General features: G+C 39.7%; 1 protein-coding gene across 2 annotated transcripts; it reads right to left on the bottom strand.

The window, feature by feature from the left end:
- Nucleotides 1-344: 344 nt before the first annotated feature.
- Nucleotides 345-22,540, bottom strand: LOC139151645 (LITAF domain-containing protein-like). Of its 2 annotated transcripts, none has more exons than XM_070724576.1 (3): nucleotides 22,507-22,540; nucleotides 1,138-1,366; nucleotides 345-624 (listed from the first exon to the last, which is right to left on the bottom strand). In XM_070724576.1, exons 1-3 carry the CDS (start codon nucleotides 22,535-22,537, stop codon nucleotides 516-518), a joined length of 369 nt encoding a protein of 122 aa, XP_070580677.1. In that variant the 5' UTR covers nucleotides 22,538-22,540; the 3' UTR covers nucleotides 345-515. The 2 variants fall into 2 exon arrangements, with proteins under 2 accessions (XP_070580677.1, XP_070580678.1); XM_070724577.1 differs by lacking the exon at nucleotides 22,507-22,540 and adding an exon at nucleotides 2,503-2,605.
- Nucleotides 22,541-23,138: the final 598 nt, after the last annotated feature.

Here is a 23,138-nt window from a genome sequence, read left to right as displayed (position 1 = left end):
CATACCTACCTACCTATACCTACCTACCTACCTACCTACCTACCTACCTACCTACCTACCTACCTACCTACCTAGTTAGCTAGCTAGCTTGCTACCTCCATATATCCCTCCATCCATCCATCCCTCCCTCCCTCTCTTCCTCCTTCCCTCCATACATACGTACGTAGGTACCTACCTACCTACCTACCTACCTACCAACCGACCTACATACGTACGTACATACATACATACATACATACATACATACATACATACATACATACATACATACATACATACATACATACATACATACATACGTACATACGTACATACATACGCACTCTTTTGATTTTGTTCATGTCTATGGTCTAGCGAGCGAGTGCTCTTATAATATCATAGTGGATGTACATATTAGTTTGAAAATAAGAGACTTATAAGTACATTCTCTTTTTAAGTACAAGACGAAACCTATTCAATGGTAAACTGGGTCGGTGATGCACAAACCACGGCGAAGAATGCGTCGATACATCGGTCTAAAGTCGTTCGTACTTCCCAACTAGCCACTTGCATTCCGGACAATGGTGCTCGACGTCCAGGCAACGGTCGACGCAGAACGGTATCAGACAGCAACCGAGGATACAGCTTTAAAGGGAGAATGAAATTTTGTCAATATCAATGGTTCACAACTTAGAGAATACATGTATGACTGTCTGTCTGCCTGCCTGTCTGCCTGTCTGTCTGTCTTTAGGTATGTATGTATGTATGTATGTATGTATGTATGTATGTATGTATGTACGTACGTATGTATGTATGTATGTATGTATGTATGTATGTATGTATGTATGTATGTGACAATCTATGTATCTAGATTATGTATATTCTGTACGCATGCAGGGTGGGTAGGTATGTAGGTATAAGAATTAAAATAATTTAAATTTCTTTCCTCACTCTCAATAAAGTCTGACATTTTAGGCTAATACATGTATTCTTGATTTAACATTTCACAGTGATAATCATCATCACTGAAATAATTAGTCATTCGAAGGCTGGAAAATTAGTCAACATTAAACTGTGACAAAACCTGAGTATAAGTTATTGCTTATACTCAAAATATTCAGTACGCAAGGGGTGACAAAGACAGCGTCAAGGTCTTACCAGAAGCAGCACAAACAAGTGCACGTCAGCCAAGTACAGCTACCGTTCACATACACCACATCGGTGACGACTCTTTGCTGACACCGTGGGCAGATGATACACGCCGGTGCCTCGGTGAAGACAGAGTCGAATTTCGTCTTGTGCACCTTTGGCTTTGTTACTATCAGCGTGGGCTGGGTCCGCTGAGGTGACGAGTTAGGGTTGTCAGGGTCGCGTTTGTTCTCCTGATCTAAGCGAAAAGAACTGTCAAGCATGAGTAAATAACCACTGTAAATATGCCCTGTCTGGCCAATATACCACCTGCACCATCACTTACTATAAGGGGTTCAGGATTGTCCTTCATCATGTTGTAAACAATAAATGTCTGGCGGACCTGGAAATGTTTTACCTTGAATGAGTATGATTATTGGACCAGTTGTGATGTCATTTCCTTACAGCCTTGGACTTAGGGTTCTACAGCTTCGGTCTCTGGGCTCAGCATCAACTACAATTACAAATCCACCAACGGTCCATGTGCAGTCTTTCTCCACAACTAACACAGTTTCTATGATATAAAACATTATATGTCTATCGTTTCTCTGGTCTTCTCTCTTTTTCTCCGTTTACCCTACATCTTAAATTATCTGCTGTCAAAATGTGAATAGCGTAACTCAAATTCAGAATGGTTTGGCACCAATTGCTATTTCAGTCACGCCAACATGTACCATAAACGTTGAAAAGCATTCCATTGCTGACTTAGCTGTAAAAATGAATGTGTAGGCCTCCTTTTTATATTGGCAGAGACGAGCCTATTCAATGATTCTAGGGCAGTGTGCTTCACTCGAGAACAATCGGTTTTACTGTTTTGAAGCGCTACATTGGATCAGATGTTACCACTTCAGCGCAGCACAAGTAAATGAGATCAATCGTTTTGCAATACAGAGGAGAATAGCTTAATTAATTTCGATTAAATACATAGGAACAAATGAATACAAAACACACATATATACCATCATCCAATTCATGAAGCATGGACGTACACCTTTTTTGCTACGTTTGTTCATAACCTACCACACGGTTTGTGTAGTGTTGTGTTTTAACCTTTGATTGAATCTCTCGTCAGTGACTCTTTGCCTCAAGCATTAACTCTCAACAACCCCACCCCACCCCCGCTGTGACTATAGACTCTGGTTACTGAGAACTTTCACCTTTCTCGGAAAGGTTCAACTCACTTCATTCTTGGCGGGCTTACATTTCACGGTGTCGCCTGCACGTTTGTTCGAAAGTAGGTGTTCTTTCGGACCTGAGGTATCCCGTGATAACGCCCACCCCCTTCTCTGGCCGTTTGACCTGGCCTTTTGGTGATAGCAATACCCTTCAACTTACCTGCATTATTAGCCTGTGATCTGTCAGACATCCTGCCGAGGACACTAGTGGATACGCGAAGGGCTGTTAGAAGACATGTATACCTGCAATGGTCGAGGTAAATAACAGGGGTGCTACTCACGTACTCATCACGCCTTAACTGAAACCTGTCCAATCAGCGCCCTCGATCCGGTATATAAAAACAAACCGGGAAAGGAAAACAAACCACCGCTTACTGCTGCTGTTTTTGATCTGTGGAAGGAGTTTGACACAGATACTGGACAAATGATAGCGCATTCAGCTATTGTTTTATGTATTTCAAATATTCTTTGTTTTTGTTCATAAAAATAAGTTCTTCTTCGGTTTTCTTGAGATTAGTGCACAAGAAATTTGTGCCCGTTTATTTGCAAACCAAAGCCTCCAGTCCATATGCAAAGGGCTTACATTACGAGATTAATATACATTACACAGAAACATTTGACGTGAAAAAAGAACACATCTTAAAGTTGTTTTATTATACAGTCTTATTCAATCAAAGATGAAATGCATGCTTTAAATAAAAAATGACACACTTAAAATGACAGCTTTGTATTTCCCTAGGACAAAAGATTGGTAAACTTGCAAAAATAAGGTTCATGAATTGCATTCTTGGGTAAGAACTGATTTCGTAGTTTGTCATATAATGGACAGGTCTACGGAAAACGGTACCCATCTTCAACCTCACCCATCTTCCATAATTTGCATACTCTGGCTGCTGGGTCAATATTGTGCTCCTTTAATTCTACTATGGCTCGGGGGAGTTCTGACCACATAAAACAGCATTTGTTTGTCTCAAGGGTTTTAAATTGGAGATGAGAGCGTAACTGGGTTTTCCAAAAGCTATTTCCCACAGTTGTTCAAGCATATCCAACATTCTATAAGGTTAAAATTTGCTGGAAAAACAGGTACGGTAACTTTAACGATGAAGTAGATTTTGTTATTTGAACGATAATACATGGACTGTCTGTCGACAACTACATATATTGGGTGACAAACCTAGACAAGGGGACGTAGTGGGGATTCGGATAACCGACGAATAATACTGTACTGATTATTACGTACCAGGTTGCATGGTGCTGAGTGTGCGTGATCAACGGTCGCAACAGTTGCCAACCATTTCTTACTTAATTGGACGGTGCATAAAAATTTGTTCAAATGCACTTGACTATGAATATCACAAGCTAAGGTTCATAGAAGGTATGAAATATCGTGCATACACTCACTCTGGCTTGCCACATGTAACCAAATGTGAACAAAGTGCCATTGACGCCATTTTTGAATTACGGCAAGGTCACGCTTTTTATTTTGAGGCCTTGTAATGATATACGATATTCATAAAGAGTTAAGGGTTACTTTACATTCGATTTCTGATAGGGGAAAATAACTTCCGAAATTAGAAAAGGTAGAATATCAGGCAGAGATATTCGGAATGTCAAACTTTTAACGGTGCCTTCTTCGTTCAAAACACTCTCTGAAAGTTCAGGGGCATAGCGTGTACAGAAAGTGGACTGGAAGTGGGACAGCAAGCCAGACTAGCCATAAAACAAATCTTGTGAGACGTCCTTTAAATGACAAGAATCTTGACGAAATGGCATACCAACGCCAGCGGCAGAAATAGGGTATACGGGAATAGGTTAAATAAAAATGTTGGTATCTCTATCATTTGCCACATCTCCAACGAGATCTGACTGGCAGCGTGATTTTCCTGGGAGAACGAGATTTCAAATTCATGAGAGTTATTACCCAAATGGTATGATATGAATAGCAAGAAGTCACAATATCAGTGATCACTCTACTCTTTTTATTTCTTGTAACGATAATTGTGTGACAGTATATAATTAAGCAATAAAGCACACCCAGTGACGGTATACCACGAGATTTTGACCAGTTCACGACATACATGCACGAGCAATAGCGAGTGCATATATGAAGTGAACTGGTCAAAATCGAGTGGTATACCGTCGCTGGGTGTGATTTATTGCTATTATATCATAACAGTATATTGAAATTCTGGCTTGGAATGGCAAAAGCAGATTTTTGCTCAAGCTGAGAGCTCGCGCGTATGTCAGCCGTGGTATATCGCCAATATACCACGGTTCTTTTCGCGTCTCGACCTATCAGATCGCTGTATATGTGCCATCAATATACTGGTATGATAAAATACATGTATATATAAGTACAATATCTACTGCACAGAATAATTAACAGTCGTTTGTAAAAGGCACATATACAATATTGGTATACCTACAATATATCAGGAATAAGGTCATAACAAATATGACAGATAAAACTGTGTGACTGGTTAGAATACTTGTAGAAACCTTAAAATGAAATTATATGCTCCGCTTGTTTATGTAAAGAACATGACAAGCCAGCAAAGGGCTTTTTATCTATTATATGTTCTAGTGTGTGAATGTTACCAATAGAAACTGGATATTGTTCAAAAATTTAAATGATAGGGTAAATTTGTTACAGTCAGCCATTTAAAGTAACTCCTTACAAAAATTACAAAAACAGGTGATCCTGATACTGTTATAGTGCTAGAAGCATTAGCATCCAAATTGGTTATGCCAGAACAAGAACAACGGCCAATAACCGGCAGTAGGACCATGAAGATGGTGAGAAGTAACGATTCTGTAATCTAGCACTTTGCCAGCAACAAAAAGTCCAAAACAACGTCGCCTACAATACTATCAATGTGGTCCTTCAGCCACCCCACCCTTTCAAGTTGGCAGATTCTGCGAGACAAACCCATGGTAGTTGTCGTCGAAAAGGCATGAGGTGCCATGTTCAAGCAGATGGGTAAAAATACTGTCAAACTTATACTGTCTGAACCAGGCAGGAAATTAACTCTGGAGAGAAACTTAAAAAATGGTAACATAATGGTTAAACATTCTTTTAGACCCATCGCCTCTAAGACCCAAAAATATCAAACGGTTCGTATGTTCGTAAGTTAGACGCCATGGATGCTTCCGTTATCACTAAGCCTGTCGATGAAGTGATAACAGTTCATAGCACTGTCTGCACTGAAGGGCAAAACCAACGATGATGCTGTGCCCACACATTGGTCTTCAAAGTGCAAAGTAGTTGTTGAAAGGCAAAATTCAAAATTTTTACAGAGGTAGTTCAACGGACGGCGGTTGGCTAACACTGACTGGATAGCTCTTTCAATGGAATTGTACTCAGTAGCTACAAACCATTCTGAGTTGCTTTGTTCTGCTTTTCCTAACATTTTAACCTACTGTAACTGACCGCCGGTTCCACAGTGCTGTCACTATCACCATAGAAAGACCTATATGTTATTTTCCAGCATATTTACCTTCAGTTTAAATAAAATTTACGTAAATTACCAAATTATGTATATAACCAATCCTTCCGAATAATCCGAAAAGTATCAAAGAAAGACCCTTATGGTGAGTTTAGACATCTGCGCTAGAGATCTCAGTTACTTCATACTGGTCGTACATGTGGTTGGCGCTGGCACTAATGGTTGAACGCGGATTTTGAACGAAAGGGGGTTGGGTTGCGGGTAACTCAACCGGTGGTGAATTTGCCGAGAGGATACTTACAGTTCGGACAACGATGGACGATGTCTTGGCAATCGTCCATGCAAATTGGAATGCAACAGCAGATCCAAAACCTAGAGAGAGAGAGAGTGAGAGACAGAGACAGAGACAGACAGACAGACAGACAGAGACAGACAATGACACAGACACAGAGACATGGAAGGGTGAAAATTTTTTCGATTAATTTAAGATGTAGCTGCGATTTATAGCAAGCTGTTCGAATTTCTTATGTGTAGGGTATATGTGCTCAACACAGATTTAATTTTCTTACTGGTACTTGACCAGTATAGAAAAATGTCTATTGAATCGTATGCACACAAAGAGAAACGAAACATCCAGTAGCAAGGTTGTCCATCATTCTTTTATGTCTGTCGCTTAGCAATATGCAGAAATGTCTGATATCTTGAATATATCGTACCCCAAAATAAACAGAAGTGAACAGCAGAGCCAGGCCTTTACACTCGATTCCGAATCTACGTCGGTGACGATGTTGCTATTACACTTTGGACATATCGCCGCGACCGGAGACAGTCCGAATGTGGTGACGAACGTTGCCGCAGCGGGAGCTGTCACCACGACTGTCTGGTCGTGTTGGGTGGTGGCTTGTGGGTATGGTTGATGGACCTGGGGCTGAGGTTGCTGCAAGTATATGTAGTGGGGACGTCCTGGCTGCGGTTGCAGCTGCTGTGCTGGGTTGTACGTTGGATGTTGGACTGGATTGTAAGCAGTGGGAGGCGGCTGATGGTTCCAGTCCTGCGGTACATCTGGAAAGTAAAAAGACAGACTGACGGGACAAGACAATAAGTCACAAGTGATTCAAACGAACTCGTTTTTGCCTTTTTTTCGTACCATAACGTAAGGCCTCCTCCACACACACTGGGGAGGGGGTAAGAAAATCTCAGCAGACCCTCAAGTAGCGGGCACTGGCCGGGGTAGTGAAGCACTTGGAAACACAGATAAAATTAGCGGGTTGAAAATATTTCACATCAATGATCGCAAGAGTTACCTTACTTTTAAATCAGATTTCCTATCTATAGGATACATTCAAATATCATATGACATGGAAAATATCTTTTACACTTGTGACGTTTACCGTAAAATGTCAGGCCTGACATGGGAAGGTAAACGTCATCAGTTTGAGCGCGCCGGAACTATTTCAAAGATGGCGACTTTCAATCAAAACAAACTCGCCATTTTCTATCCATTCATTTTTTTTTAATTGTAGGATACGATAAAAAAAACCCTCAATTTTGATGTACCTCGTTGGAAACATTTTTTCAAAAAGGCTGTTTAGAGGTTATCATATTGAACTGAATAAAAATATATTTCTCGAAACAAAGAACGGGAATCACGAGATGTCCCGGCCGCCCCGCCCGCCAGCCTAGGATACCGGCTCGCTTTGCCGCTCAACGGTGACGAACGCGTACTGTAGACTGTAGTGTGGTGTTGAGTGACCGTTCGTAAACAATTTATTTCCGTTTGCAAAATTAACGCGCGGTACGTTTTGTGGGTAATTTTCGAACAGTTAAGCTCAAAAATAAACAAGTGTTTTGTCGTTACCATTTATTTTTCCAATCCCCAAATAAATAATCACGATCAAATGAAATGTGCCTCTTCTGTTGTCATTTTGTGCGGGAAACAACCTGATCTGTTGTCATTTGCCAAGATGTCGTTCGACAGTGACCTCAGCGAATTTTTAGCTCTTGCCGATTCTTTATCTGAAGACGAAATTTTCCAGCAATTACCACCCTGGACATGCCATCAACAACAAAAACAACAACATCCACGCTATGCCGAATTCTCACTTGATGAGGAGGAAGAATTTGTCACCATGCAGAGAAAGAAAAATACCATCAGAAGTACCAACACTGCCGTCAAACAGTTCTCACTGTGGCTGAAGGCAATGAAACCGAACGAGCATCGACCACTCCTTGAAATTCAACCAACCGATCTCGATTCGTATTTAGCAGGCTATTTCCTGGGTACGAGACAGAGTGATGGTCGCGAATACGAGCCGGACACACTGACTGGCTACCAACGTGGGATAGACCGCTTTCTCCAGGAGAATAATTACGGACACTCTATAATCAGAGATGACGAGTTTAAAAGATCGCGTAAATGTCTGGCCGCAAAACGTTCTCAACTGAAGAAACTAGGCATGGGAAATAAACCTAATGCAGCAGATGCCCTGACCAGCGAGGAGGAAGCGATCTTTGTGGAGAAAGGCATCGTCGGACGAAACAGTCCTGAGTCCCTGTTTTACGCGGTATGGTTAAACAACACAAAAATACTTGGCTTTCGGGGTGGACAAGAAAATCGTCAACTAGCATGGGGTGACATCACGCTCAAAGCAACGCCGAATGGATCTGAATACCTCGAATTTAACGAACGCGAAACTAAAGCACGGCACGGACAGATTGGGGCGATCCGGCAATTCAGCCCCAAGATCTTCGCAACCCCGACAAAGCCGGACACTTGTCCCGTCACAACGTACAAGGTATTCAGAGATCGTCGACCCGCGGAGATGTGTTGCGACTCAAGCCCATTCTATCTGTCAATAAATTCAACCCGAGAGCCAAGTATGGTACAAAAACAGCCGATGGGACAGAACAAACTTGCTACTGTGCTGAAGACTACAGCAAAGAACGCGAAAAATCTCTGGGAAAAAGGTAAATCACAGCGTAAGAAAGACTAGTACTGCCATTACCAAATTGCATCACGCCGGAATTCCGCCGACACAAATCCAGCAACTGTCGGGACACAAAAATATCCAAAGTGTCAATCACTACGCAACAGCGTCATTCGAGCAGCAGCAGCAAATGTCGGACATTCTCAGTGATCCCACCCCGTCCACGTCTGCCATCGCTAACAGAGAGTCAACCCCGCTTACCTTCTCTTCAAGTTCAAGTCAACAATCGGCCAGTCACCACCGATCAACATCAGGCGTATTCAGCAGTGCGACGATCTACGGTGGCACCTTCACTGTTAACGTGGTCGCACCAACTCAGAAAGTGTCAGCTCCGAGTCCGATGAGAAAGCGGCGGAGAATAATATTTGAATCTTCAAGCTCAGAGAGTTCACAGGACTGAACTTGATACAAACTGACATTTTAACGAAGTTGAGTGTTGTCATTTTGTACGAACAAAGTTGTTCCAAGCCATTTCTCGAGGCATTGTTTAGATTTTACGGCAGGTTTTTCCAGTTTTTCCCACGCTCAAACATACAATCAAATACAAGCAATCAAAATAAAAAAGACACGCTTAATTTATAATTTGCAATGATCAATATATTGATTTGAAGAAAACTTGAAATTTACATTAAATTCTCAATTTTTAAACGATGTTTACTACGTTTTATGAGGTTGCGAAATGCTGTTCTATGCACACACTCGTGCACTCCGCACTGTGTGCTAAGCTTGCAAGATGCAATGTTGACATGTTGTAATTGTTCACGATTTTTTGAAGTTCTAATTAAAACCGAAGATTTTCAATGAAAATCACCTCGTATCCTTGTATTTCATGACGAATGGATCAGAAATATGACATGTTTAAGTATCAGTGTGAATAATATACGTACGAATGCACGAAGTATGGAATAATCCAGGATTCTCAGAGGTAATCCTTCCCTCGTGTTCTGTGGACGCACTTGACCCAGACTTGTTCATTGAGGTCAACCGAACGTGTGCGGAAGTATATATCCACAAAAAAATAGTGCAAATTTTAGATCGTCCGGTCGTGTATTAAAAGTGGCCAAACTATTAAAAGTCAAACAATAGTTTGTCATATGATAAAGAGGTTATCGCTCAATATCAATTGTGAGTAGAGATGCGTTACTACTCGTGCCGTCATGGGCCGCATCACACACTCGCCTACGGCTCGTGTGTGATGCTGCCCATGACGTCACTCGTAGTAACGCATCTCTACTCACAATTGATATTGAGCGATAACCTCCAAATACTTTTACAAAAATGTATATATCATCCAGTTGTTCACTTGTTACGACTGAAAAAATTGTCAGTTTCATTTCGCGCCTTAATCGAATATCAATTTGTTGCATTTCCTACAATTTTTCGGTGGCACGATATGCGCACTGTTATTGGAAATCAAACCTGTCTTGTCATACTAGGTTTATCATGATTGTTCTGTAAGACAAACATCTACTATTCTCTTCCTACAGTTTGCTGAAATATAAAGCATGAACCTTGTCAACTTGTTAACATGCTAAAAATGCCAATAATGTTGTTCTCGCACTTAAATTCCGCTCATTGCTAAGATTTAATCGTAAACAATGAAATTGAACATAAATCATATGCAGGCTTTCTTGAAAACTTGGAACTGAGTAGATCAAAAATGTCAGAGCAAAAATACTTCAAGATATGAGTCAGAGCCAAAGGATCTTAAAATTATTTTCCAGACACTGACGGGCTCTCTCTCTCTCTCTCTCTCTCTCTCTCTCTCTCTCTCTCTCTCTCTCTCTCTCTCCTCTCTCTCTCTCTCTCTCTCTCGCCCTCACACGGTGAACACACGGGATAAGAGAGCTCCGCCTTTTTTGGCTTTTCTGTGTCTTTTGGACTTCTGTTTCGGTCAGGATTGATTCAGCTAAGTTGGTTTTTGTTTCTATTTGGTGTCTACTATATTTGGGGTCTGTTTTGTCCTATTTTCTTGAGGATTGAAAGGGATTCTGTTCTTTGGGGTTTAGGTTGGCACGCCATACCAATATGGCTGCCAACCAATACAGTGTATCGGAGTTCGAAGAGGACACTGACAATGCCTTTTCGAAACTCTCAATGAGATATGGCCTAAAATTTGAAAGTCTTGAAGGCATAATGATTATGTTGAAAGTGTTTCACGAGTTGTTGATACCTCTAGCTGCTTCTAGAATGAATAAGTGTGTCGTTGTCTTTCTCAAAACAATTTCAAAAGTGACACAGGTCTGCACTGAAGGTGTTCATGTAAATGGAATCTTTCTGCAGCCAACTCCCATGGTTCAACCTGCAACAAAAGTGATTATATCAAATGTTCCTCCATTTATTACCAACTCACGTTTATATGGACAATTGTTGCAATATGGGAAAGTTTTAGAGCATACTTTTCGTCATATTTCTCTCGGTTGTCCCAGACAAGATTTGAAACATGTAAAATCCTTTCGTAGACAGGTTTATATTGTTCTGAAGCCAGAGTTCAAGACGTTCAATGGCGTTTTGCGAGTCAATTACAATGGCAAATATTACCCTGTTTACATATCCACTGATGAGTTGAGATGTTTTTTATGTCAGTGTATAGGACATGTTCGGAAGAACTGTCCGAAAAATTTTACTGAAGAGACCACTGAGTCTGAACTACAGCCTCAACTTGAAACTGCCAATGAAAATACAAATCATGTTGATTCCGATGATAAAACTGATAACACTTCATCATCCGAGACTCTGACTCAAGCTCCATCATCTCAGAATGACAATGCAATATCAAGCAGATCTAGATCCTGATGACAGCGCTGCCCAAAAATCGATCTTCCCTCGGATAACAATTCATCAGTTGCACACAATGCAAATAAGACAGATGTACTGTCTGACGACCGAATTTTGAAACAGATGTCTCAATGGCAATACAATCCACAGAGCCAATAAAACGGTCAATAGACAATGTGGATGACGATAGTGATGAAGACAAATCTGCTGGCAATCAAAATAAATATCAGGCTGTTGACTCGGAAGACGAGTTTCAGAACTTCAAACGATCACAAAGAAAACTTCTGAAAAATTGCAATCTCCTATGCGTAAGATCAAAGCAATAATACATGATAATAACAATGAGGCTGCTGGTGAGACACTTTTAATAGATGCAAATGTTGTTCCTGACTCTGGTCAGTTTCATGTTCTCAGTACACTCAATGCGGACGGCTCTGACAGTGAATCAGATGACGAGAGTGTAAATTCTTCCCAGGAAGAAGACATAAACAGCAGATTTGCATGGTACTCTGGGCTTACAAAACGATCTAAATCACGGCTACAAGTGGCTCATAATAAAGTTATCAGATTTCTGTTGAATGTCCCGCCTAGAGCTCACATTGGGCCGGGCGAATTCCGTCAAGTAGGTATGTTGCCTGTTGAACAGAGAGTAAACCAACTTAAACTTAATCATATGCATAATATCTTCAATGACCATGCCCCCGATTACATGAGAAATCAAGTACAAAGATACATAAGCTGTTACAATACAAGAAATAGTGTTGCATCTTTCAAGATTCCAAGGGTAAAAGGTTGTGGCATTAATTCCTTTAATTATACAGGTTCCGTAATTTGGAATAGTTTACCTTTGTCACTAAGACAATGTGAGTCAATCAGTGTGTTCAAAAAAAGAGTAAAAGACCACTAATGTCAAGAATGTTTCTCTGATTTTAATGAATGATATCTATCTATCTACATTTTATAAAACATAATTGTCATGACATTTCCCCAAAGTATTCCAATACATCAAGCAGAACAATTGCCGTCTTGTCAAATCAAATCCGTCATTTTGTATTTTTTAACATCGAGGACCACAATGGAAATAAGCATCAATTGCTTTCTTGTGTTATCCTCGGCAGTAATGTGAAATGTACATTTTATATATTTTATTTTAATTGCCAAATAAATTCAATCAATCAATCAATCAATCAACAACCCTTGTCTCAATGTCATACCGTACCGACACAAGAAAAACTCATGCTATTTCTCGAAAATATTAAATCCCTTAAAAATCATGTTGAGAGATGCCGGGAATTCTGTCCAAATCAAATGATCTACTTGAAGCTCTGTCAAACGCATATAAGGCATCTTCGACTGATAGGCCACTTAAATAAAGAATTGGCAAATTAATGAAAAGGGTGAGGAATGATATGAGAAAAAACGGACTGGCACCAATGTTTTGATTGTTTTGCTCAACCTCCTTCCATAATGATGAAGTTCATCTTTTTACAACTCTTGTTGCCATTAATTCTGGCTCGTCTATCAATTCTCTCGTGTAATACTCGTGGTTGTAGAGATGCTTTGAAACGCTACACCATTCTTGAGTCACTGAAGTCTGAATACGACAGTGATTGTATGTTCCTTCAGGAAACACACACCACAATAAGTGATGAACCTTTATGGAGAGTTTTATGGCTGGGAAACATTGAATTTTCACACCTTAGCACTTCCTCCGGAGGAGTTGCAATATTATTCCATCCAAAAGCACAGGTTGATGTGTTACAAAAAGGATGACGTCATACCCGTTCGTCTTATTCATGTTCACGCAAAAATTAACAATCACCAGTACCATTATTAACCTATACGCACCGAATGGTGGCCAAACACGTCTCGTTACCTTCCAAAAACTAAAACATCTCCTCAATCGAATTCAATCTTCCTCAGATCCCATCGTTTTAGGTGGTGATTTTAACTGCACAGTAGATGCCAAAATAGACAGACACAGTGGGAGAGAACCTCATCCGGAGTCCTCAAAGTTCATCCAAATATTATTAAAAGGTTCAAATTAGTTGATACCTGGCGACAGCTTCATCCCTCAAGCAGTTGTTATTCATAGCATGGACACAATGCACATGTGCGAATTGATCGTCTCCATGTCAGCAAACACAGTACCAACAGAGTTCAACCATAGACCCTCGAGGGTCTATGGTTCAACTCGCGATGATCATCCCTGTCACTTTTTCCGATCATTGTATTGTTCAAATGCGTATCACTCAAAAACAAATCAAAACTAAAAGTGCCTGCTGGGCTTTAAATACCTCTCTTCTAGATGACGAGGTTTACAAAACCCTTATCACTGATTTCTGGCAAGACTGGAAAACAAAGAATCAGATTATGATTCTATTCAGCAATGGTGGGATGTAGCTAAAGTACAAATCAAATCGCTATCACAACAATATGGCATTGGTCGTCGCAAAAGTGAGCTTGCAGCAAAAAGAAGACTAATCAATGAACTTTCGAATCTGGAAAATGAAATCTCTTCAAATAACATTAACTATGCGGAATATGAACAGAAAAAGGCCCAGATCAATGAATTTCTCAAAACAGAAGCCAGAGGAGCCTGGGTTCGCTCTAGATTTCAATTCATCAATGAAAGTGATAAGTCTACACGTTACTTCTTTGATCAAGAAAGACGAAAAAGCTCACGAAAAATGATGACCCACTTAAAAATTAATAACACCATAACTGAAGACCCAGTGATTATTCGTTCTACAGCAAGAGACTTTTACAAATCACTGTATACCCCTAATGAAATAGACTTAGATTGCCTCAATGAAATTTTGACAGATGTCCCAAAACTCTCAGATGAGGCAAAACAAGCTCTTGATCAGCCATTTACCTTTGATGAGTTCGCTAAAGCTGTGGGCTTACTTTGTAACAATAAATCGCCTGGAATCGACGCGGGATTCCGTCGGAATTCTATAAATGTTTCTGGAACATGATGGGACGAGATGTATATGAAGTGTTCCTCGATTCAATTCAAAGTGGATGTTTACCACTGTCTTGTCGCAGAGCATTGATCACACTCTTGCCAAAGACTGGAGATAACGGTTTTCTCAAAAACTGGCGACCCGTTTCACTTCTGTGTGCTGACTATAAGATCTTCACCAAGACTCTTTCCCTGAGACTGAAATTTGCCCTTTCTGAGATCAGGCTTACTGTATTCTAGGTAGATCAATTTTTAATAATATTCACTGTATTCGTGACACTCTTTTCCATGCAAATGAACAGCAAAAGCCTCTCGCTATTGTGTCTCTCGATCAAGAAAAAGCCTTTGATAGAGTTCATCACGGTTATCTTTTTAACACTCTTCAAGCTTTTGGTTTCGGCGAAAGTTTTATACATTGTATTCAGCTTATCTATAATAATACTGAAAGTATTTTAAAGGTGAATCACGATCTTACAGCACCTTTTGCTTTCGGTCGTGGTATCCGTCAAGGATGTGCCCTGTCAGGGCAATTATACACTCTGTGCATTGAACCTCTCTTACATAAACTGCGGACAAGTGGTAGTCTACAGGGATTTACAGTGCCTGGTCCTGAGTCGAGGAAAAAGATCCTCTCTGGATACGCCGATGACATTAATATTTTTGTCACTCACAATCGTGACTTTGAAGGTCTTCATATTGGCTAAAGGTGTATGAAGGGGCTTCAAATGCCAAAATTAACTTTCAGAAATCAAAGGGTTTATGGGCTGGAATTTGGCGTGAAAGACATGATTCTCCTTGCTTGGAATAATGAGGGCTTGAAATTTCTAGGTGTTTACTTGGGTAATAATGTGAACTACACTGCTAAAAACTGGGAAGGTCTATTAGAATCAGTTGAACGGACTCTTAAAAAGTGGAAACCATTTGCAAAGGCTATCTCCTATCGGGGAAGATCTCTGATAATCAATCAATTGGCAGCTTCTAAACTATGGCATAAGATGTTATGTTTAATACCTCCAGATGGCCTAGTCATTAATATTCTTATACCACTCCAAGTCATGTGACCTATCGTTCTTGACATCCATTTATCCCTGAAATCACGACTGCCACCTATTGTTCTCATGCAAATTAGTAATCAGTCACACTTTTATTCATATGTAAATAAGTAATCACCACACTTTAATGAAAGAAAATCATTATCATATCAATAAAAGTGTAGTGATTACTTATTTAAATATGAAAAAAAGTATGAACGATTACTAATTTGCATGAGAACAATAGGTCCAGTCGAGATGCCTAAAGCATTCACACACATTCAATAACACAATAAAGACAATTCTTCAACTGATATGTTAAAACATCACATTTTATAATTCAATTTTAACTTTCTTTGAACCATGCTCAATATAAGCAACATGATTTGTTGATGAAGATCTGTCTATTTTTTGATTCGGCGTCTTCTTGGGTTGGACAATTCTGTCTGTTTTGTTATGTTGTTTCGTAGCAACTTCAGAAACTGGTTTACTTACAGCTTCCTCTGCTTTAACACTAGATGAAAATGGTAGATGTATTCGACACATGCTTTTGTAGTGAGATCGACAAACATTTGAGGCGCGTAAACCGTTATCTGATCTGTGACCTGTTTGTTATTTGATAAGCTGCTCATCGAATTTCTGATGGTACAAAGATGTTGCCACATTCACCTGAAATTATCAAACACAAAACAAATGTCACAAATAGCATGGAAATAAGTACAGCCTATTTATTAAATATGTTTGTGGAATACAGGAAAGAAATTCTGTGATATTGCCACACACACAACAAAATATTTTGATCAATGAATTTAATTTTATAACTTTACAGAATTCGTTTTATGATTGTATGAATATCTTAGTAAAAGAATAAATTACCTTGCCAGAATTCCCAGTGTGATGGCCTTCTATCCAAGCCATCTCGCACATTTGCTTCACGTAAAGGCGCCTACTTTCTGGTAGGAGAACTTGATTACCCCTTGGCAAGGGTCGTCGATAGTACGGTCCTGTCGGCGGTATAATCGCCAAGTTCTTTTTATAAGTTGAACTACACATCGTGGATTGGATGAACTCTGTTACAGTAGTAGCGGCTGCTCTTATAGGGCAGTTTGCCCGTGTAAAATCCACTTTGGTTGTTTTTACATGGCCGTCCATGGACCTCTAGGAAGTCTCCAGGGTTATCAGATCAGACAAGTTGACAAGATCCATCTTGACCAGTCAAAAAACACCAAAATGGCATTGAAAGCCTGATGCATCCACGAGGCAATCACATGCATCTACAGATTGAATGCCTTCTCCCTAGCCAATAGCCAATACGACAGAGTAAGACAAGCCATTTTATTTAACCAATCAGACTAAAACAGTTTCCTTCTACACAGGTGCATTATACCACTCTGTAGCCCTTATTCAAATGCAGATTTACAGTTGACCAGAGCCCTTGTCCTACTTGTCTGGGATAGGTCATTCTCCCAAACTCGCATGCCAGGTGCATAATGACCTGGATCGTTATTTTGCAGGGAACGGTAACGATCCAGGTGAAATAACATCCATTCATCTTAATATTTCAATTTCAGATATTAATGTTGATTCTATCTCATTTAGTAAGTTCTGGAGAAAAGAGATTTACAGTTTATTTATCAAAAAGCTTTACTGCCAGAAATATTTAAATAGACTGCCAACGCCATGGCACGACCTCTTGTCAATTCCAAATGACATTAAAGCAAACTTTAACACAGTGTATTCAGAACCTCTCAGCAGACGTGGCAGTGATGTCCAGTGGAGAGCGATACATGGCTGCTTGGCAACTGGTCGTTATCTGTGTTTGAGTAACCTGAGAGACAGTGCCGATTGTAAACACTGTGGAGAAATGGAGACACTTTTTCATCTTATACTTGACTGTCCAGCAATACAACCGTTACATGAGTACTTGAATCAATGGCTACAGAAAATACTGAACACTGATATAATACCTTTGACCTGGTACGTCATCGGAATGCCGAAAGGACAAACAGTTCATCGCCACCTACATCAGCTTTGTAACTATCTTATGGTCACAGCAAAAGTTTCAACTATATACTGCCGATTGGACGAAGTGCCACGACCACTTAGTATGTTTAAACGACGTGTTCGCAGCAGAATCATCGTAGATTTCAACTACTATAAAATGAATGGAAACATTGAAAATTTTAAGAACATTTGGTGTAACGACAATGATATCTGTGAAGTGAACACTGACAATGAACTGTCTCTTAAGATATGAACATTGCTCTAGATAATGTTCCTCGTGGAAAATAGAACTGCACACCCAGAATCCTTAGCGCATACTGACAATTTCACTTGTATGTACATTTATATCTACCTTAAAAACAGATGTAACTTGATTTGAGAAAATTTGACTGTTCATATTTTATTGTAAATATTAAAGATTTTGTGAACAACTCAAAACTAACTCTCTCTCTCTCTCTCTCTCTCTCTCTCTCTCTCTCTCTCTCTCTCTCTCTCTCTCTCTCTCTCTCTCTCTCAACTGAAGTTCCATTTTGCTGATTCTGGAGGAAACGTCAAAGCCAACCGTTTTAAATCTTGAGATCCTGAGACACGCATGCTTAACATCAAACTTTTATGGGGTAACAGAAACACGCAAGGACTTGCCAAACCCTTAAATTTAAATGGCCGCCCGCCCGTATGAATTCTGTATGGCGGGAATAATGAATCTTAATAGATAGAATATTTTAGTTGTGAAAACAGAGATTGGTGATGTGATAGTATGGTCATTGTGTCGCGTTTTGCAGTTTACAATTAAGACTCCCTTGTACACACAAAATTAAAACAAGGTAAAGGAGGGAAAATTCAGAAAATTCATTATTTTGTGACCAACGACAGAATATATTTCACTTCGGTCACACCAGCCACCGAACAATTTAGAGTCCGTCGCAATCTTTTCAACCGAAGAAATGTAGAAAGTCGATTTAACTTCATTTTTTTATCTCCATAAGAAAACATGTAGCGTTATAAATAATATATGATATAAAAAATGATAATATGAAAAGTGAGAAATCGCTGTGCTCGATGCAGAGTATTATAAATTATAACACAAATTACTTCAAATACAAAATAATGATATCTATAACCACAGAGTAACATTATAAGCAGAGTGGCAACACCTATTGTTTAAGGCGTGAAGCGGTTACGTAAGCAATCCATGTTTGCCTCGCCTCACGAAGCTCTTGGCTCTCTTTTCCGAAGAGTGCCGACCATGCACCCTTCGGTAATTTCGGATTTTCACCAATTGTTAAGCGAAAGTATGTTTGACAAAGTTTGTGTTGTTGTTGTCGTGTGGTGCTGATCGGAATTGATGTGCTGGCAAAAACGGGAGTGTTTTTTAGCTTCAGGAAAGTGGGTTTTACAGTTTTAAAAATTCCTCTCATATTTTATGAATATATAATGAGTGTGTTTGAACCAAATTTGAAAGTCTTTTATCGATACTGTCTGGTTTTACTCAATGGTTTACGGTCAGTCATACCGTCTTTTACACGTGCGTCAAGAAAGGACATGTTTATGAAACTGCTGGCGTGTTATGTTTTGATTGGCGTGAAGCAGTGTTTCTGGCCTGAGAGCTCACAAAGTAACTATGGTTGCTACGCGACTGGCAGTACGATGCCATCTCGTCGTATGTTTTGCATAATCTCGTGTAATTATCAACCACAAACAAAGCCTCCAAAAAGTTTAACACCTTTGAAGCTCATTTTAATATGAAAAGCCAATAGTCTACCGAGACGACCATGGAACAAAAGGCATGCAAGTGTTGCCACTCTGTCCATCTTACTCTGTGCTATAACTTAAGTTTCATGCATCCTGCAATCCCCAGACAGAAGTTAAAGCTGTCTGAGGATTGCAGGATGCAAGAAACTGAAGTACAGATATCATTACTTTGTAATTGAAGTAATTTGTGTGTGTGTGTGTGTGTGTGTGTGTGTGTGTGTGTGTGTGTATATATATATATATATATATATATATATATATCGAAGTATACAGATGTCCTTGTGGGAAATTACAGTGTTCTATGCTAAGCAGAGCGTTATATCCCTTGAAGAGTAACTGTCAAGTCAAAGGCGTGGTTTACAAGGCCAAAGTATCAACGGAGGGCAACGAGAGAGGGTTTACATTGGCCTCACTGATAACACCTTCAAGACGCGCTACACTAACCACATGCAATCGTTCCGTAACGAGAGATACAAAAACAATACCGAGTTGTCAAAGTTTGTATGGAACTTAAGAAGCAAGGACCAAGTCTTTGACATTTCGTGGTCAATCATTGACAAAGCATCGAGCTACTCTAACATAAGCAAGCGATGTAATCTTTGTATATCAGAAAAGCTGCACATTATCAATGCTGACAAATCTACACTGTTAAACAAACACTCTGAGTTGGTTTCAAAATGTCGCCACCAAAACAAATATTATTTATCAAATTTTAACACCACCTACAAATAGAATGGTTCGTCCCAATCATATATGTAAGAGTGTCGAGCTAGTAATCCTTTCACTTCTATCTGAGGATTGCAGGATGCATGAAACTTAAGTAATAGATTTGATTACTTTGTACTTGAAGTAATTTGTTTATATATATATATATATATATATATATATATATATATATATATATATATATATATATATATATATATATATATATAATATTCCCAAGGCCAACCAGTGATTTCCGTCATTGACTACAAAAGTTGTTATACGTTAAATTTTCATATCTGTAAGGAAAACTAAAATAATATTCAAACATTGTTATCAACCAGTTCTTCAGACGTTTGTGACTCTATAAACTGTCGATTTTGTTATGCGTTCTCACAACTCTTTGCTGTTCTCTATAACATACGTCGATGACACGGCCTTCCAATGACGTCATATGCGTGTTGTTATTACCTGTGAATTAAAACCTCATGCCCGACTTCAAGCACGGACAGCTGTAACTTTTGACTACGCATTTGTCGGTGTTGATTCAATATACTATGGTTCTCAAAAAGTCCCGTCACCATTGCTCGGACTGAGGATACTGGTGTATACTATTTGCAATTTGTTTTTCCGAGATCCAATGAAAGCCACAATGTATGTTTTTTTTTCTGCTGTCAGTTCTGTCTTAATTTTCCGAAGACAAGAACAACAAGTTGCGCACCAATAGATTGTACGATAGCCGCACATTGTTTGGCAATGTATAAAACCGAGAGTCGTATGACATTTGAACCATGGTGCATAGATCAGTGCATAAATCAATGCAGGACAAACAAAGCTTTGTGCGTAAGAAAGAACACTATAGGATCCGGGTTAGAAAGTTCATCGAGCCTCATGTGTTTCCTTTTGTCATTTCTTCCTCCACGTATTGAATTCTTTTTACCAGTTTTTAAGTGTCACACTTATCAAATCCCTCCATGATTGACATATGTGACAACTGTTACACCAGAGACAGCCGGTCGCGCTCGTGAAACCACAAGCTTAGGTTTAACGTCTTGGAGGTACAAGTTTTTCTTTAGAATTGCATTCGAAACGCTTTCGTCATCCTCGAATTAGTTGATGCATAGACAGTGGAGGGGGCTATTATCTGTGATTTATGAAAATTTCAAAACAGGCGTGTTGTTTTGTATCTTGAGATCCTGAGTCATACATGGTTCATTCCAAACCCTGGGAACTTATCCCCGAATTACAAGTGTACACTGGACAATTCAAACTCAACATATCAATTTTCTCCAAAATGAGGAGTCAAAAGTCGTATTTTTTGTTTGAATACACAGGTAAAACTTCCACATTCAAGTTGATTTCAAGGTTGTAGACCCTAGTGTTTGCAATTGAGGTCACAGGTTGTCCTATAGACACGGTCAGGTGTGAAAAGTCTACATCACACATTCTATAGCCAAAAGTCAACACATAGGGAAAATGTTGGCAGGGGGGAGGACGGTCACCTCAACGCTGTGATGACAAGGAATATACCCCGCCAATGGCAGAGCCATCCGCTGCTTTCAAAGTGTTCTTTTTAGGAAAAAAATTGTTGTAATTTATCACGTTTTTCTAAAAAGCCAATTAACAAGTCAAAAGTAAGAAAAGAGGGACTTTTTTCAGAAATTTCATTATTTTATGACTATGGCCATTAAGCAAATTAATATAAAGAGACATAGAAGGAAGTCATGGAAAATGTAAAAAAATATCAATATTTATGTAACATATTTGCAATATTTGCCGTAGCTTCGTGAGTACCAAGGTGTTTTCATCATTCACAAATTCATTGGGTGACTGTACATGTCCTAACGTCACATACAGAGCACAACTGGTTTTCTCTCCTAACCCCTCCCAAATGTGCTTACGGTGTTTAAAGGAGGAATCAGTGTTATAAAAAGTACACACGCAAAGTGGTGGACAGTTGTAGTTGATACCTTCGTTCAACCATAGACATTAGAAGCTACCGTTTCTTCTCTACAATCCCTGTCAATGTTCACCTCAAGCGTAACGACCAATCGCTCCCAACCCTGCTGCGATTATTCACAGTCCAGGTACAGAGAGTACAGTAAATTTTCGATCGGATTCGAACCCACATCATACGGCACCCAGTACTCTGAAAGGTTGGACTCGATCCATGATTGGCGGGGGTTCGGCTGACTCGCAGCGTGTTTGCAAGGTTATATCTGATTGGTCGATTATCACTATTCACAGCAACTTAGGAAGTTTATTTGTATTATTTAATTGTAACGGTAAGATTCTGCCAACCAATTGGATAACAGCTTCGAAATCGCTGCGAGTCGGCCACGGGGGTTTAGACTTCAGGGGCAATCATATCGCGTATACGGTAACTGTATGCAGCGCCACAGTAAAGCGAACCTGATGTATCCTGGTATTGCAGATCCCCCCTCGTCACGCCGTTGAACGTGACCCTTGATGATGGCCAGACCCTTGACTTACCTGCATTCTTAGCCGGTGATCTGTCAGACATCCTGCCGAGAATACTGATGGATTCCTGAAAGGCTCTGAACTAAAACTTAAAACCTGCAACGGCTGGACGTAAACAGGGGTGCTACTCAGATATTCATCAAGTCCAGGCCGATACTTGTCCAATCAGAACACAGCATCATTGCTCCGGCATGAATACATAACAAGGACTCCACATCAACAGTGACATGAAGACGACTACTGCTATTCTTCTTCTATATTTTAAAGAAAGGGCGTTTGACACTATGCTGACAATGACACAATTTATCGGACAAATTTTAAAGAAAGGGCGTTTGCACGGTCACACAATTTACCGAACAAATCAAAGCTCAATGATAGATGCAACGTTTGAAGCGTTTCCTAGTAATTTTGTTGTGCTTGTATTAGCTTGTGCAACGCTGTGAGTCACATCCAAAAGTGAACTGTTAACTTTTCAACATAGTCAGTACGTGTGTACTGCGACACTTACTTTTCGACAACGGGATTTCGGTTTTGACAAGAGTTTATTTATCAAAAGCAACCTTGCTAATTTGGAAAATGTGTTTTTTCGAGGTTAAGACATATCGATCCAATATACTTTAGACTGAAAGAGAAAAAATGAGCAT

This window comes from Ptychodera flava, chromosome 15 (assembly GCF_041260155.1).
Source record: "Ptychodera flava strain L36383 chromosome 15, AS_Pfla_20210202, whole genome shotgun sequence".
Classification (NCBI taxonomy): domain Eukaryota; kingdom Metazoa; phylum Hemichordata; class Enteropneusta; family Ptychoderidae; genus Ptychodera; species Ptychodera flava.
The sequence above is the reverse complement of the archived record's forward strand: the minus strand, read 5'-3'. Positions and strand labels throughout refer to the sequence as shown.